Source organism: Pseudorca crassidens, chromosome 11, assembly GCF_039906515.1.
Source record: "Pseudorca crassidens isolate mPseCra1 chromosome 11, mPseCra1.hap1, whole genome shotgun sequence".
NCBI lineage: Eukaryota > Metazoa > Chordata > Mammalia > Artiodactyla > Delphinidae > Pseudorca > Pseudorca crassidens.
Window position 1 is genome coordinate 25,314,432 of NC_090306.1, and position 14,982 is coordinate 25,329,413.

Below are 14,982 nucleotides of genomic sequence, written 5' to 3' on the forward strand. Positions count from 1 at the left end.
GCAAGAATAAACTCCTATAAAATTCTGAGGGGGCAAAAGCTCAAAAATCCAAACCCTGAACCTTAAGACTTAGGGACTCATCTTTGTTAGGGTAGGAAGTGAACAAAACTACTTGAGAAGACCATGTCAAAAGGATAAATTAAATACACCCTCTAAAAGGTGTGTTTTTATTTTAAATTTTTTAAATTTAAAAATTTTGTCTTTACCTTGTGTCTGGTTAGAAATTAATGACTGAAGAGCAAGGGCAGCTTCAACCTTGACAGGCATCTCCTTATCTTCAATCAGGCTCTTCTTTGCTAGATCAACTGCATTTCTTAGGTTGAGCTCATTATGAAATTTCAAAGAACTGAATGCATGAAGTACCCAACAGGACTATGTTACAAGAAAAAAGTAGAAAACTATTAGGATTATGGCATTATGTAATAATGTCACACATATAAGAACTTCTTACTAAGTAAAATATCATTAATTCTACCAAGTGCTATTTGTTTATTTATTTGTTTTTGGAGAGAAGCATATTAGCCTTAGTTGCTAACTTCTGGATTTCCCAGACTTCTTATAATAAAGGCAGTTTTATTACTTCTAAATTACCTTTATGCAATATCATTATTCACAGGAAAAAGAAAACAGAGCCAAATTTAAGTGTCTCTGAAAAAAGAAATCATGTCAATGCTTTTAATAAATATTATGATTCATAACTTATTTATTATTTATATGCAAAAGCACTATGAACCAACCAATGCTGATATTCACTTACTGGTCTTAACAACAAATGAATGAAATATTATTTTCCCTTACACTAACTGGCTTAACAAACTTGATTTTTTCACTCACACAAGACACAAAGAAATTTAACTTTGCATAAATTACCAAAGTTTAAACTATTAGACCACAGAATCATATTATTTTTTAAAATTCTCTATGTGCATAAAACACAACTGACAGTAATTAATTTGAATGACTAAAGACTTAACAAGAGAAATACAATTCACAGAGTCTGCAGAAATAACAGTCTACTTATAAAAATACTTGTGTGCCGTCCACATCGCTAAGCTACATTCACACAAGTATTTCCCTAGTGACTATTATCTTCTGTTTATAAAATGCTTTAGAGTGTACAAGGCATTTTAACATATATTGGTTTTAGCAAGACATTTTGTTGGGTTGATACAGTTATAAAAATAAGTACTAGGCTCTTAAAGTTCTATTTTTATTTCTCCATAAAATATATTATTTCTATAAATAATATACACTTAGAACACAAATAAATTTACATGGATTATTATTTTCTCCATTTTATTAAGGCATATCTAACTATTATACTGGAAATCATAATCAAGTTTTTAGCCAAAATATAATTTCCATTAGTGTTTGGACACTAATCAGCTTATGAATTTACACTGTACCATTGCTGTAACATCATCCCTCTCACTGAATGTTTTGCATATGCAGCAAGTGAGGCTAGGGGAAACAAACAGCTGGAATTAAAATCTATAAATTCCTTTATTCACTAGTTTGCTCTTTATTCAGCTTATGTGACCATAAAAGACATTCTAATTGCCTTCATTTCGCCTCAGTATGTGGTAAAAGGTCAACTTATTCAAAAATATTTAGTTCAATAATTAACTTACAAATGAAGATTTCGAGATACTATAATGGAAATATGGAAAACTTACTCTGGCTCGAAGGTATCCCAGGTTAGATAATAATAATGGAAATACGTGATTCTGCAACAATAATTCCATTTGGTCCTTGAATAAACTCTTCTGTTAGGAAACAGAAATTAAGTTTAACTTACCAATGTCTTTTTCATATGTAAAAATCACTTCCTAATAAAATACGTTTGTTCTGACTTACACAATATACTTCTATTTACAATTTTGTAAAATTTTACCTACATATTGCATGTTTTAAAACAAGACAGAAATAGTACTTTAGATATAATTTGATATTGAGTGATCTTTCTAGAAATAAATAACACAAGTCATTTTGTATCATTTTTTTTTTATACAGCAACATTTTCATATTTTAAAAGTGATGATTAAAAAGTCATTTTTTTTTTAGAACTACCATATGACCCAGCAATCCCACTACTGGGCATATACCCTGAGAAAACCATAATTCAAAAAGAAACATGTACCACAATGTTCACTGCAGCACTATTTACAATAACCAGGATATGGAAGCAACCTAAGTGTCCATCGACAAATGAATGGATAAAGAAGATGTGGCACATATACACAATGGAATATTACTCAGCCATAAAAAGAAATGAAATTGAGTTATTCGTAGTGAGGTAGATGGACCTAGATTCTGTCATACAGAGTGACGTAAGACAGAAAGAGAAAAACAAATACCACATGCTAACACATATATATGGAATCTAAAAAAAAAAAATGGTTCTGAAGAATCTAGGGCCAGGACAGGAATAAAGACGCAGACATAGAGAATGGACTTGAGGACACAGGGAGGGGGAAGGGTAAGCTGAGACAAAGTGAGAGAGTAGCACTGACATATATACACTACCAAATATAAAATAGATAGCTAGTGGGAAGCAGCCACATAGCACAGGGAGATCAGCTCAGTGGCTCTGTGACCTCCTAGAGGGGTGGGATAAGGAGGGTGGGAGGGAGATGCAAGAGGGAGGGGATATGGGGATATATGTATACATATAGCTGATTCACTTTGTTATACAGCAGAAACTAACACAGCATTGTAAAGCAATTATACATCAATAAAGATGTTAAAAATAAATAAATAAATAAAAATGGAACTATCAAAAAAAGTCATTTTTTTAATTAAGGAAAGAAAAATATTTAGTCAATTCAATTATGCAGAAAGTCACCAGTTTTAAATTATCCATAACTTTCATATTCTCTCATTTGCCTCTGCTACACAGTGTTATTAAGTAAATTAAATTTGAGTAGCTTAACCTTCAATAAAATATCAGCTAGGGAACCAATCACATGCAGGGCTCCATCTTTCTTCCTAGGGTCAAAGTTCGGATCTGTTAGGATTTGATAACAGAATGCCATCATTTTTGGCAACACCTAAAGAAACAGAAGAAACCATTTTAGTCTATATGAACTTTTACTGCCTTACTATTGTATTAAATATGATGTACAAATTTTCAAAAATAAAGCCATTTTATTGTGTGCTATCAAGCAATTATAAGTAAGAAAACAAAATATTCCTTTTCCCTTACAAGGATAGAAAAATATTTTTAAAGTAACAGATAACTACTAACATAATTTTTCAAATACTAGGGGCATTCATTAGAGTGTCAAATGAACACAGGCCACCCTTCAGTTTTGTATTTAAAAAGAATAACTATATACCTCTTTTCTTTTCTTTGCAGCAGTATATAAGAGAGTCTGGGCTGCTGTGGTGGGAGAAGCATAATCTTCGAAAATATCTAAGATTTTAAAAGTTTAAACCATGTTAGCAAAAATACAACTACTTATTATAGATTTTAAACCTTATTGACCACTATTCCAAAACCAAGAAATAAAACAGTCAACATATAACACTGGTTTATAGCACAAAAAAGCTAAAGATATATCATCACTGCTCTCATGCACAATATTTATTTTAAATGTTTTTAAAATATTTTAAATAGTTATTAAATATTTAAATTAAATGTTATTTATTAAATATTTAAATTTTATTTGATATTTATTAAAATAAACACATATTTAAATATGTTTATTCTAATAAATATCAAATGTTTATTAAAATACTTAGTTATTTAAAAGGTTGTCCTTTTAAATAATCACATTAAAACAAACAATACATATTAGGCATATCTGTTTCACTGAGGATAGGAAAAATGCTTTACCTCTATCAAAAAACAATAAAAATTTATTTAGTGATTACTATGTGCCAGGCACTGTTCTAAGCTCTGGGGATACAAATATCAAACAAAAATGGTTCTCATGGAGCTTACGTAGTAAGAGAAACAAACAAACTGATAATACACATAGAGACACCCATACACACACAAGATATTATAGCTGAAAACACTCCATCTCAGATAGGTTAAGTAATTTGCCCACAGTCACACAGTGAGTAAGCAACCAGGCCAGCATTCACATCCAGGCTGTCTTAACATCAAAGCCTGAGCTCCTTCAGTTTTTACCAAATCTAAAAACACCATTATTAATATCAGTCAATACATTTAGACAGGGGTATTTTGTTAATATAAATAACTGCACATGACAAAAATATAAAAAGAAAACTAATAACGTAATTGTTCTCCCCAGTAGTTATCTAAAAGTAAAATACACATATTAAGTAATACCCACTGCATTCTACAGAAGGAAATGATTAAGGAAAAAAGGCACTTTAGCTAGTCTTGAATTATCCATATTCTCTCTTAATCAATAAAATGTAAATTCTATCAATCAACACACACAGCTCTTAACTATTATATTTTCTAAAAACTGAGATACTTTCTTATTTGATATGAAGAATAAGTAAAATAATGGTAGCCTTCTGAAAGTTAAACAAATACACTGCACATTATAAAACAGGTAACATAGAAAAGCTAGACACTAAAAAAATGCCTTAAAAAAGACAGAAGAAAGACCAGTTAATCATTCTGCTCTGTCAAAGCAAACTAGGAAAACAAAAGCATTAGGAAGGGGAATTAATAAATCATGCATATGTACAATGATTTTCAAATAGAAATGATAGAATGGAAGGATAAAGCAGTGGTAAATATTGTTTCTCATTCACTTGCTTTTCCTGTACTTTGTCTCCAAAGGAAAGAGGTGCTTCCTCACTTACTGAATCAAAGAATCTAAACACAAAGCACTGTGAAAACAACATAGCCCAATAATCTAGCATCTATATTAGTAGGCTTAACTCAAGTAACTAGAGACATATGGCCCGACAAGGGGAAAGCACTGTGGTCACAGTACCTTCAGCATGCCTTGGGCAGTGCGAGTCTTATCAATTATTTGTTTCAACATTCACTGAAGGCAGACTAGGGCCAAGAACTTGCAGAGGAATGTAGGGGTGTAGAAGGGATGGAGAATACAAAATAAAGCAAGTAAGATAAAGTCCCTGCCCTCAGATAGCTTCTTCACCATGGGAGGAACAGAGGTACACAAATAACATCTTCCTATGCTAAGTGCCTGAGTACTCCGGGAAGTGCTTAATTCAAACTGGTGACAAAAGGGAATGAACTGAGGCAACCTACACAATTCAACAGCTTCCTGGAAGATCCAAGGCTAAAACGATCCACAGAGAACTGGGCCACACAGTGGGGTCATCAGAAGTAATCTCATTCCCCTGTGGAATACTCAGTCCCTAGGTTAAGGATGCAAACTAAATTGGGGTGCTCCTAAAATATGCAGAAATGCAAAGGATCTCCCAGACTGAGAACAACCCAATCTACAAATAGGTATCCCAAAAGGCACAGAAAGGAATGGTCCCTGCAGATCAGCATCACAACAGAAAGAGTTATACATAGATGGTTCCATGACTGCTTCAGCACCCATGAGAGGGATGGACAAATAAAGCAGCTTTTCATCTCAAGTCCATCGGTTCAACAGAACATCAAACTCTCACGAGTTTCAGAGTTTATCGTGAAAAGCAGAACTCTGGGAATTTAACAAAGTAGTAAAATCTGCTTAAAAGTATAAATTTAGTTCTATTACTTTACGGAGCCAGGAACTGATGAGGACTAAAATCATCTCCATTACCAAATTTCATCCTTATATACTCATATGGATCTTCCTGCCACAGCTCTTCATCTTCATCTTTATAACACATCACAGAAAAAATCACATCTTCAGAGATATTCTAACAAGAGAAAAAAACAAAACAACAAATGGGTATAGACTATTCACATTTGGGGAACACAAATAATGAAAGCCTTCCTGAAGTTAGTTTTCCAAACTGTTATATTAATCTTTCTGTCAAGTTTGCGTTGGCTAAAGTGAAAGAAGGAAAGCAAAAGCCTTGGGGGTAAGCGGTAGAGGTGGGGGCAGAAGAAGTTAAACATAAGATTGTTTTTTGTTTTTGTTTTTTGTGGTATGCGGGCCTCTCCCGCTGCGGAGCACAGGCTCCGGACGCGCAGGCTCAGCGGCCATGGCTCACGGGCCCAGCCGCTCCGTGGCATGTGGGATCTTCCCAGACCGGGGCACGAACCCGTGTCCCCTGCATCGGCAGGCGGACTCTCAACCACTGCGCCACCAGGGAAGCCCATAAGATTGTTTTTAAACCACAATTGATTCAAGGTACAGAGAAAGAGATGAATGCTATTCTTTGAAGCAAGAGCGGGGATAAAAGTTTTACTATCAATATTAAACATACCTAAACATACCTTGATTCTTTAAGAGAAATAAATATCAAACCAAGGTTATATTTACTATTATATTACTTATTGTGAACATTTTTACATTTCCATTTTGATCCTAAATGTCAATATTTCAACAACAGTAACATTTTCTTCTTTTTCCATTTTCAACAACTTAATTTCCTACCCTACAAGCGCAGGCTTCAGTGGGGGGGAAAAAAAAAAATCACATCTAACAGCCTCTATGTTCACTGCCGCTAATGCTCTACCAAGCCCTTCCGTGCTCTAACAATTACATATGTAAGAACAAAATTATCTCTTATCACTTCTTCCAAATTAAGTAATTCTAAGAGAAAAAAATTCAGCCTAATAATCAGAGTTTTCTTACTCCTACATTACAGCCATGTAAAAATAAGGCCAAAGGCATCAAGTAGAAAAAAATGCTATCACAGTTCACCCTTACTTTACAGGCACACAGTAAAATAAAATGAAATCTGTATCTTTATTAATTGCAAAGAACCAATCACTATTTGATCAAGGGAATTAGGCAAACATTATTAAAATGTCCACAGAAAACAATGCAAAAGATCTAATATCTGTAAGACCTATAATAAGATAACACTAAACAAATTCTATCCTAGACACCAAAGACAAAGTAAAAGAATTGCTTTACTTTTTAGATACCATCTTAGAGATTACAGAATTTAAGAATTCATAGTTTGAGAGGAAAAAATCCCGTTCCTAACATCTTTGAATTACCCAAAATTATCTGTATGTAAATATTAATTTATTTATTAATGGTCCATAATTTTTCATTCTGATTTATTCTTTAATAAAATGCTGATTCTACCTTTAAGTACACAATTGATATAAAAACTGAAAACTTTAACTCTTTTATAGTATTTAACAATCCAAAAAGAAATAAAAACCTTGTTTGCTCATACCCACAAAAGAAAATGGTCATGTATCAGGCTGCATTTCCTGCAAAATAACACTAACTTAGTAGAGCCCTGGGGACTGTTTTCAAAATGCTATCATACAAAATACCTCATTTGATCCTAGCAACCTTTAGGTAAGAAGGGGAGAAAAATATTATCTGACCTAACAGAGGAGAAACAGAGGCTAAATAAGATTCCAAGCAAGATTAACTAAATCCAAGTCTTCCAATTCACACAGCTTGAAAACTTCACTCTTCTCAAATACTTAAATTTCCAGGTCCTTCATATCAGCTATAAGACTGCATTCATTCGAAATTATTAATGGAAACAAAAACATATTAAATATAAAATATGGGATTAGTTAACACTTACCCTGTCCAGAAAATTTAACCAGAGAATGATTTCCGAGAGCTGCTCCCTGACACTAACCTGTATGTGCGGCTTCATCTGCTTCCAGGTTACAGAATGAACAACGCCTTGGTTGAGATAGTTGAATGCTTGCTGAAGAACACGGGGAGCTATATACTCTTTCTGCCTATACTGGTCTAAAATTTTTAGTAGTACCTACAGGAAAATAGGAAGAGAAAACATAGGAAAACATAAACAATTTTAAAGTTAACAGGATGCGCATTTTAGGCATGACATAAAACCAACGCAGAAGTCAAGAGATAAAAATTAACAGATTTTTAGAGAAGTAAATATTTTGTGAGACAGCACACAAGCTGTTTTAATTCTTAGATAGGTCCTTGCGATATTGAACTGAAGGGTGTCTCACTGTGATTTTCAGCCATTTATCCTGCTTCTAACCTGTGGAACTACTCAAAATAAGTCTATACGCTCTTCCACATACTAGCTCTTCAAATAAATTAAGACTCCTGTCAAATAGTAACAGATTTGACTAAGTGAACACTGAAAACATCCATATAGCAAGAGACACCATAAACATATTTTAATATTTGATAAAGGTGCATTTCAACTGGAAGAGAAACGGTAAGTTATCCAAAAAACAGTATTGGGACAGCTGACTAGCCCTCTGAAAAAAATTAAGGTGGCTCCCTAACTAAACTTCACACCTAAATAAATTCCAGATAGGGAAATATTTCAACAGCAACAAAAAATGAAACCACATAGTAACTAAAAAAGAGTGTGGAAAATTTTTATTTTATAATCTCAGACCACGGAAAGTCTTTGTAGAAATACCACAAAACTGAGAAGTTATTTTTTTTAATATTGATTTTTAAAAAAAGATTGTTTCTAAGGAAAGAACCATGCCCAAAGCAGCTGTGAGGACCCAAGGACACGCAGTCAGAGGCTGCACTACAACACAGTCCAAGTCTTCCAATTCCTGATCTCCAGAGCCCTTCACTACAGCAAGCTTATCACTGAACTGCTGAATAAGTAAAAGGGGTTCTTTTAAAACATGTACAGAATTTATAAATTCAGAACATGAATTCAGTTCAAGTTATATAAAGTTCAGGTTTATAAAATTTGTCAGAAGTCCTACTATCACCTAGAAACTCCTTCTGCAATGCAGGCTAAAAATGGATGCTACTAAACACAGTTCTTCCTAATACAGTTGCTGTTCACACAAAGTGGAGGTGGTCGCAGATGAGACACAATAGTAAAGAAGAGAACAGTTTTTGATTAAAAAAAAAAAGTTTTAAAATATCAGGAATATATACTTTAAATGACCAAGGTTCAAACAGTTTATGACATGGATGCAACAGCATGAAATTTAAATGTGTGTGTACATACATGTTTATGTGACACTGGAAAACCTCTACTGAACACACCAGAAGAGGGCATCAACTTTAGGATGCTTACTGGGGTTTAACAGCAGTGGAAAGAGCAGAAGACAGAGCTAACCAGCTCCCTGATTATCCTAGTATCCAAAATGAATGGCTGAATATATAATTTTATTCATCACTCACCAATTTTCCCCACAGACTTTCTCATGGGCCAACAAAATAATCTGTGAGAAAATTATAGCCATAGCTTTCCTGAATTGCTGCAAGGTAATTTTTAGAAATGATAATCCAAAAAATGATACTAGTCAAAATGATAATCCATAAAAGGAAGTATTCCATCTAAGATGACAGGCTTGAACTTTCTATCACTGACAGTAAAGAAGACTAATCTGCATAGATTTATAAAAATCTAGAAACACCCTTTGTATCATGAAAGCCTTTTACTATGTCTGATTAATCTTTGCTTCCTTAATATAGCCCTGACACAGCCAATGCTCAATCACTACTGAATTTCACTTGTTGAAATAGAAACAAAAATTTCATGATTCAAATGGCAATACAGATAGTCTTCACGCCCATCTATCCTTTGTAGTTTGTAAATATTAATATCAACTTGGATTATTTCTCAAGAACTCCTAATTTTCACTGTACAGAATGGTTCCCAAACTTCCACAAATATGTGTAACTTCTCAGCTGAAAGTCTTAACTTCTGAGCTCAACTCCTCTTGAAATAGATCAATTCCTATTACCTAAATCTTCTGATATAAAAGCTTAGAACAAAGAGGTGGGGCTCCAACAAATAGAGGGTAAGAAACTCATGTGAGATCAGGAAGTTAACTGAAGAACCTGATCTAATACTGGCAACTGCTACACAAGTATCAATCAACAGACTTGAAAGGTTTCAGTCCAGCATCTAGGAGTCTAGAAGGGACATTCTTGCAGTAGCTACCCTAGGACACTTGGTTCTAAAACTGACTGCACTGTATTAGATTCCCAGAGCTGCCATTTCATCCCCCTATAAATATGTATTAACATGTTTGTAAACTACTATTAAATGGATAGAAGTGACTTAACTACTTTCAGTAGTAACCACCCTTCTATTTAAAAAATGTAAGTTTATTACCTGCTGAATTCCCACTGCATAAGTTTTCAAAAAGAATTCGGAAAATTCAAAGTATTCTTTTGTGACATTTCCTGGGCTTCCATATCTTAAAATACAAAGAGAAATGTTTAAATACTGCAAATTTTAGAAACAAAGCATGCTCACCAGTTTAAATACTTGTTGAAAGATGTATTCTATTGGGACAGAAACTAACATTTTACCTTTTTTTCACAAGCCCCAAAATGAAATTATGACAAGCTGTACTTAGACTCCAGGCCATACTTAAAATTTCAGACAGAAATATCATTTCTCGATCCTTTTTACAGAGAATAGAAAGATCCAGAGAAGACTGTTCACCTTACTATGATCTCAAAGCCAGTGATCACAGTTAAGCCTGCTTTAAAACAAAGCAGAGGGTGACTTTTTGCCCTCTGCTGCTCTAAAGAAAAATAATCATATACTGTAGAGCATCAAGGGACCTATTCAATTTTATTATATCCAATACTGAAATACCAACCATAGATTGTAAATCTAATAACCAGAATTACCGTTCAAAGAGACGAGCTACAATGTGTAATGCCCACTTCTTACACTTCCACCAGACTAATTCTGGTCTATCATCCTCGTCAATCTGCAGAGTCTCCTAGGAGGACAAAAACACCCAGATAAAATTCCCACATAATGAAAAGGTTTGTGTGACTAACAAAGGCAGAATAAATATTGATACAAATTAAGTAAAATTAAATGTGAATTCAGACTGCCAAACAAATGCAAATTCTTACTTTATAGATTGCTAGGTAGGAATTAAACAAGCAAAGCAAATTTCAACCAACCAGTGCTGTTGTTTTATCTTCTATCATTAAAAGGCCCAAATAAGTAGAAAAGAAAACACAAAACACCATATCCCTCAAGGAAACTCTCTGAGATGCCAGAAAATTTCTAGATCTTGATCTGGGTGATAGTAACACAAGCATATGTTTGTCAGAATTCACTGAACTGTTCACTAAGTTCTGTGCATTTATGTGTATAAACTAAACCTCCTCAACATCATTTGTCCCAAGATATGGGCAAAGGAAGGAATACTGCACATTTGGAGACAAGCTCAAAATTTTAAACATTTGATATATTTTAATTTAGTTAATTTGATTATTTGAGTTAATCTGATAGATGAAATATAGTATCACTGTAACTACAGATAAAAATGAGACACCATCTTTCACCTATCAAACCGGCAAACTTAGAATTTAACAAAACAGACATTCTCAGTCACTGCTTATTAAAGTATAAGCCAGTGCACTGTTTCTGGAAAGCCATTTGCAAGGTCTGTCAAAGTCTTGCACAGGGAATTATAGCTATTACATTCTAATAACTTTTAATGGAGTATAACCTATAAAAATACTGAATCACTACGCTGTACACCTGAAACTAATATTGTATATCTATACTTCAATTAATTGATTAACTAATTAATTAAAGATCTGTCAAAGCCTTAAACACTGCTAAGAGGTTATCCAAACAAAATAATCATGTATGTGCATAAAAATTTAACTACATCCTTATAGTTAAAACACTAAAAAACTAAAACAACCTAAATATCTAGCAAATGAAGCATTCAACAAAAATGACACAATGTAAAAAACTTCATAATCACACAAAATATTTACAATAGATTTTAAGTGAAAAATGAACTTCAAAACAGTACCTATCTATACCATTTTTACAAATATAAAATATGATTGCTCCTCCTAACAAATTTCATTAATGCTCCTTTTTCTGTATACCCTTTTAAATTACTTTTTAATAAGATTTTGTCAGCATACCCTTTTTAATCACTTCTTCCTATAAAGATTCTGTAATATTTTTTGTAGAAAGAAAAAAAATATGGTTGTATATAAATGTAGAGAAGAAAAGACAAGAGGAATAAATACCAAGTTTTAAAAATGGTTATTTTTAGTAGGATTAGTTATTATTTTATTAATTTTATCTGAACTTTCTAAAAATGAGTATGTATCATTAATTACTTTTATTACAGTAGTAATTTTTTTTTTTCTAAATAGCAGGCTGGTATAATAAATCAATCTACCACAAATAACCCAAACCCAAGTTTTCCCCATTCTTCTTAGGAACAGAAGCCCTTTCTTACAGGTGGAACAGTCCTGTCAATAATAGTTCGGAAGATCTCCATCCACGCTGTCATGGTTTGGTTATTCACCAGCTGAAGAGGCAATGCATACTGAAAACAAAGGACAACAACATCAGACAATAATTCCTGCCCTCTAAAAAATCAGCAATTTATCTATATTGAAAGGTTGAAATATATGAAACGGTTAACACCTGACCGTGAAATTAGTAATTTCAGGTGGTTCAACCTAAAATTTAACTTAAAACAGCTCTATAAACATATGTATGTAAATTAAATTTTTTAAATCTAGAAAATATACATGCCATGAATTATTTCTCTAGGCTTTTTTTTTTTTGGCCGCACTGTGCAGCACAAGGGGTCTTAGTTCCTTGACCAGGGATCGAACCTGTGCCCCCTGTATTCAGAGTGTGGAGCCTTAACCACTGGACTGCCATGGAAGTCCCTAAGCTACTTTTTTAAGTAAAAAATTATAATAATACAATAAGGCATCATTTGTTCAACATGAGATTCTAGATAAGTGATTTTTTACCATTTACCCCTTTGTGTGTCAAACTTTTCATTTTTCCAGCTTTACTGAGATATAATTGATATATAATACTATGTATGTTTAAGGTATAGAACAAGACGATTTGATACACATATACATTATGAAATTACTATCACAATAAGGTTAGTCAATACTTCCATTACCTCATAAAATTATCTTTTTATTTCTGAAGTATACTTCATTTAAAATATTATATTAGTTTCGGGCATATGAGTGATTCAGCATTTTTATAGACTATACTCCATTCAAAGTTATTACAAAATAATGGCTATATTTCCCTGTGCTGTACAATACATACTTGTTACTTATTTATTTTATACATAGTAGTTAGTGTCTCCTAATCCCATACCCCTATCTCAACCCTCCCCACCTCCCTCTCCTCACTGTTAACCGTTAGTTTGTTCTCTATAACTATAAATCTGTTTCTGTTTTGTTATACACATTCGTTTATTTTTTTAGATTGCACATATAAGTGATAAGAGTATTTGTCTTTCTTTGTCTGACTTATTTCACTAAGTCCATCCACATTGTTGCAAATGGCAGAATTTCATTCTTTTTTATGGCTCAGTAATATTCCATTGTGTATATGTAGATACACACACCACCTCTTTATCTATTCATCTATCAATGGACACTTAGGTTGCTCCCTTATTTTGTCTACTGTAAATAATACCACTATGAACACTGGGGTGCATGTATCTTTTCAAATTAGTGTTTTCATTTTTTTCCAGATATATACCCAGCAGGAGAATTGCTAGATCATGTGGTGGTTCTGTTTTTAGTTTTTTCAGGAACCTCCATACTGCTTTCCATAATGGCTGTACCAATTTACATTCCCACCAACATGTACAAGGATTCCCTTTTCTCCACATCCTTGCCAACATTTGTTATTTGTAGACTTTTTGATGATAGCTATTCTGACCAGTATGAGGTGGTATCCAGTGGTTTTGATTTGCATTTCTCTGATAATTAGTGATGTTCAGCATCTTTTCATGTGCCTGTTGGCCACCTGTATGTCTTCTTTGGATAAATGTCTATTCAAGTCTCCTGCCCATTTTTTAATTGGGTTGTTTTTTTGATATTGAGTTGTATGAGCTGTTTATATATTTTGGATATTAACCCCTTATTAGTCATATCCTTTGCAAATATTTTCTCCCATTTAGTAGGTTGTCTTTTTCGTTTTGTCAATGATTTCCTCTGCTGTGCAAAAGCTTTTAAGTTTAATTAGGTCCCACTTGTTTATTTCTGCTTTTATTTCCTTGCCTTAGGAGACAGATCAAAACACAATTGCTATGATTTATGTCAAAGAGTTTTCTCCCTATTTTCTCTTCTAGGAGTTTTATGGTTTCCAAGTCTTAATCCATTTTCAGTTTATTTTTGTATATGGTGTGAGGAAATGTTCTAATCTCATTCACTTACATGTAGCTGTCCAGTTTTCCCAGCACCACTTACTGAAGAGCCTGTCTTTTCTCCATTGTATATTCTTGCCTCCTTTGTCATGGATTAATTGACCATAGGTGTGTGGGTGTATTTCTGAGCTCTCTGTTCCGTTCCATTGATCTATATGCTTGTTTTTGTGCCAGTACCATGCTGTTTTGATTACTGTGTCTCTGTAGTACAGTCTGAAGTCAGGGAGCATGATACCTCCAGGTTTGTTCTTTTTTCTCAAGATTGCTTTGGCAAATCAGGGTCTTTTGTAAATTATTTGTTCTAGTTCTATGAAAAATGTCATCAGTATTTTGATAGAGATTGCATTAAATCTATAGATTGCTTTAGGTAGTATGAACATTTTTACAATATTAATTATTCCAATCCAAGAACACAGAATATCTTTCCATTTCTTTGTATTGTTTTTAAATTCCTTCATCAATGTTTTATAGTTTTCAGAGTATAGGTTTTTTAACTCCTTGGTTAAGTTTATTCCTAGGTATTTTACTTTTTGATGCAATTGTAAATAGGGGTGTTTCCTTAATTTCTCCTCCCATAATTATTTTTTTTTGTGGTGGAAACTCATTTTAATGACTTTAATGAAAATCTTTACATCATGAAACATCCAAGAAACATTTTTTCAATTACTTTCCTCTACACTGTGGCATGAAATCACAGTCCACTGTATTACAGTGTGCAACCCCACCCCTACTACACTTTGAGCTACAGGAGATGAGGCATAGCACCTCTGCACCCATGCAGTCCAAAACCT

The 14,982-nt window shown here is 33.3% G+C and overlaps 1 protein-coding gene across 2 annotated transcripts in view; it reads right to left on the reverse strand.

The window, feature by feature from the left end:
- The window catches only part of IPO8 (importin 8), a 70,765-nt gene that overhangs the window by 38,037 nt on the left and 17,746 nt on the right, over positions 1-14,982 (reverse strand). For both annotated transcript variants that reach the window (XM_067696060.1, XM_067696059.1), the window contains exons 6-14: positions 12,236-12,325; positions 10,641-10,735; positions 10,114-10,198; positions 7,672-7,806; positions 5,709-5,808; positions 3,339-3,415; positions 2,934-3,050; positions 1,677-1,766; positions 207-372 (exon numbers count right to left, since the gene is read on the reverse strand). In XM_067696060.1, coding sequence (XP_067552161.1) covers positions 207-372; positions 1,677-1,766; positions 2,934-3,050; positions 3,339-3,415; positions 5,709-5,808; positions 7,672-7,806; positions 10,114-10,198; positions 10,641-10,735; positions 12,236-12,325 — 955 coding nt within the window. The remainder of the gene's footprint in view (positions 1-206; positions 373-1,676; positions 1,767-2,933; positions 3,051-3,338; positions 3,416-5,708; positions 5,809-7,671; positions 7,807-10,113; positions 10,199-10,640; positions 10,736-12,235; positions 12,326-14,982) is intronic.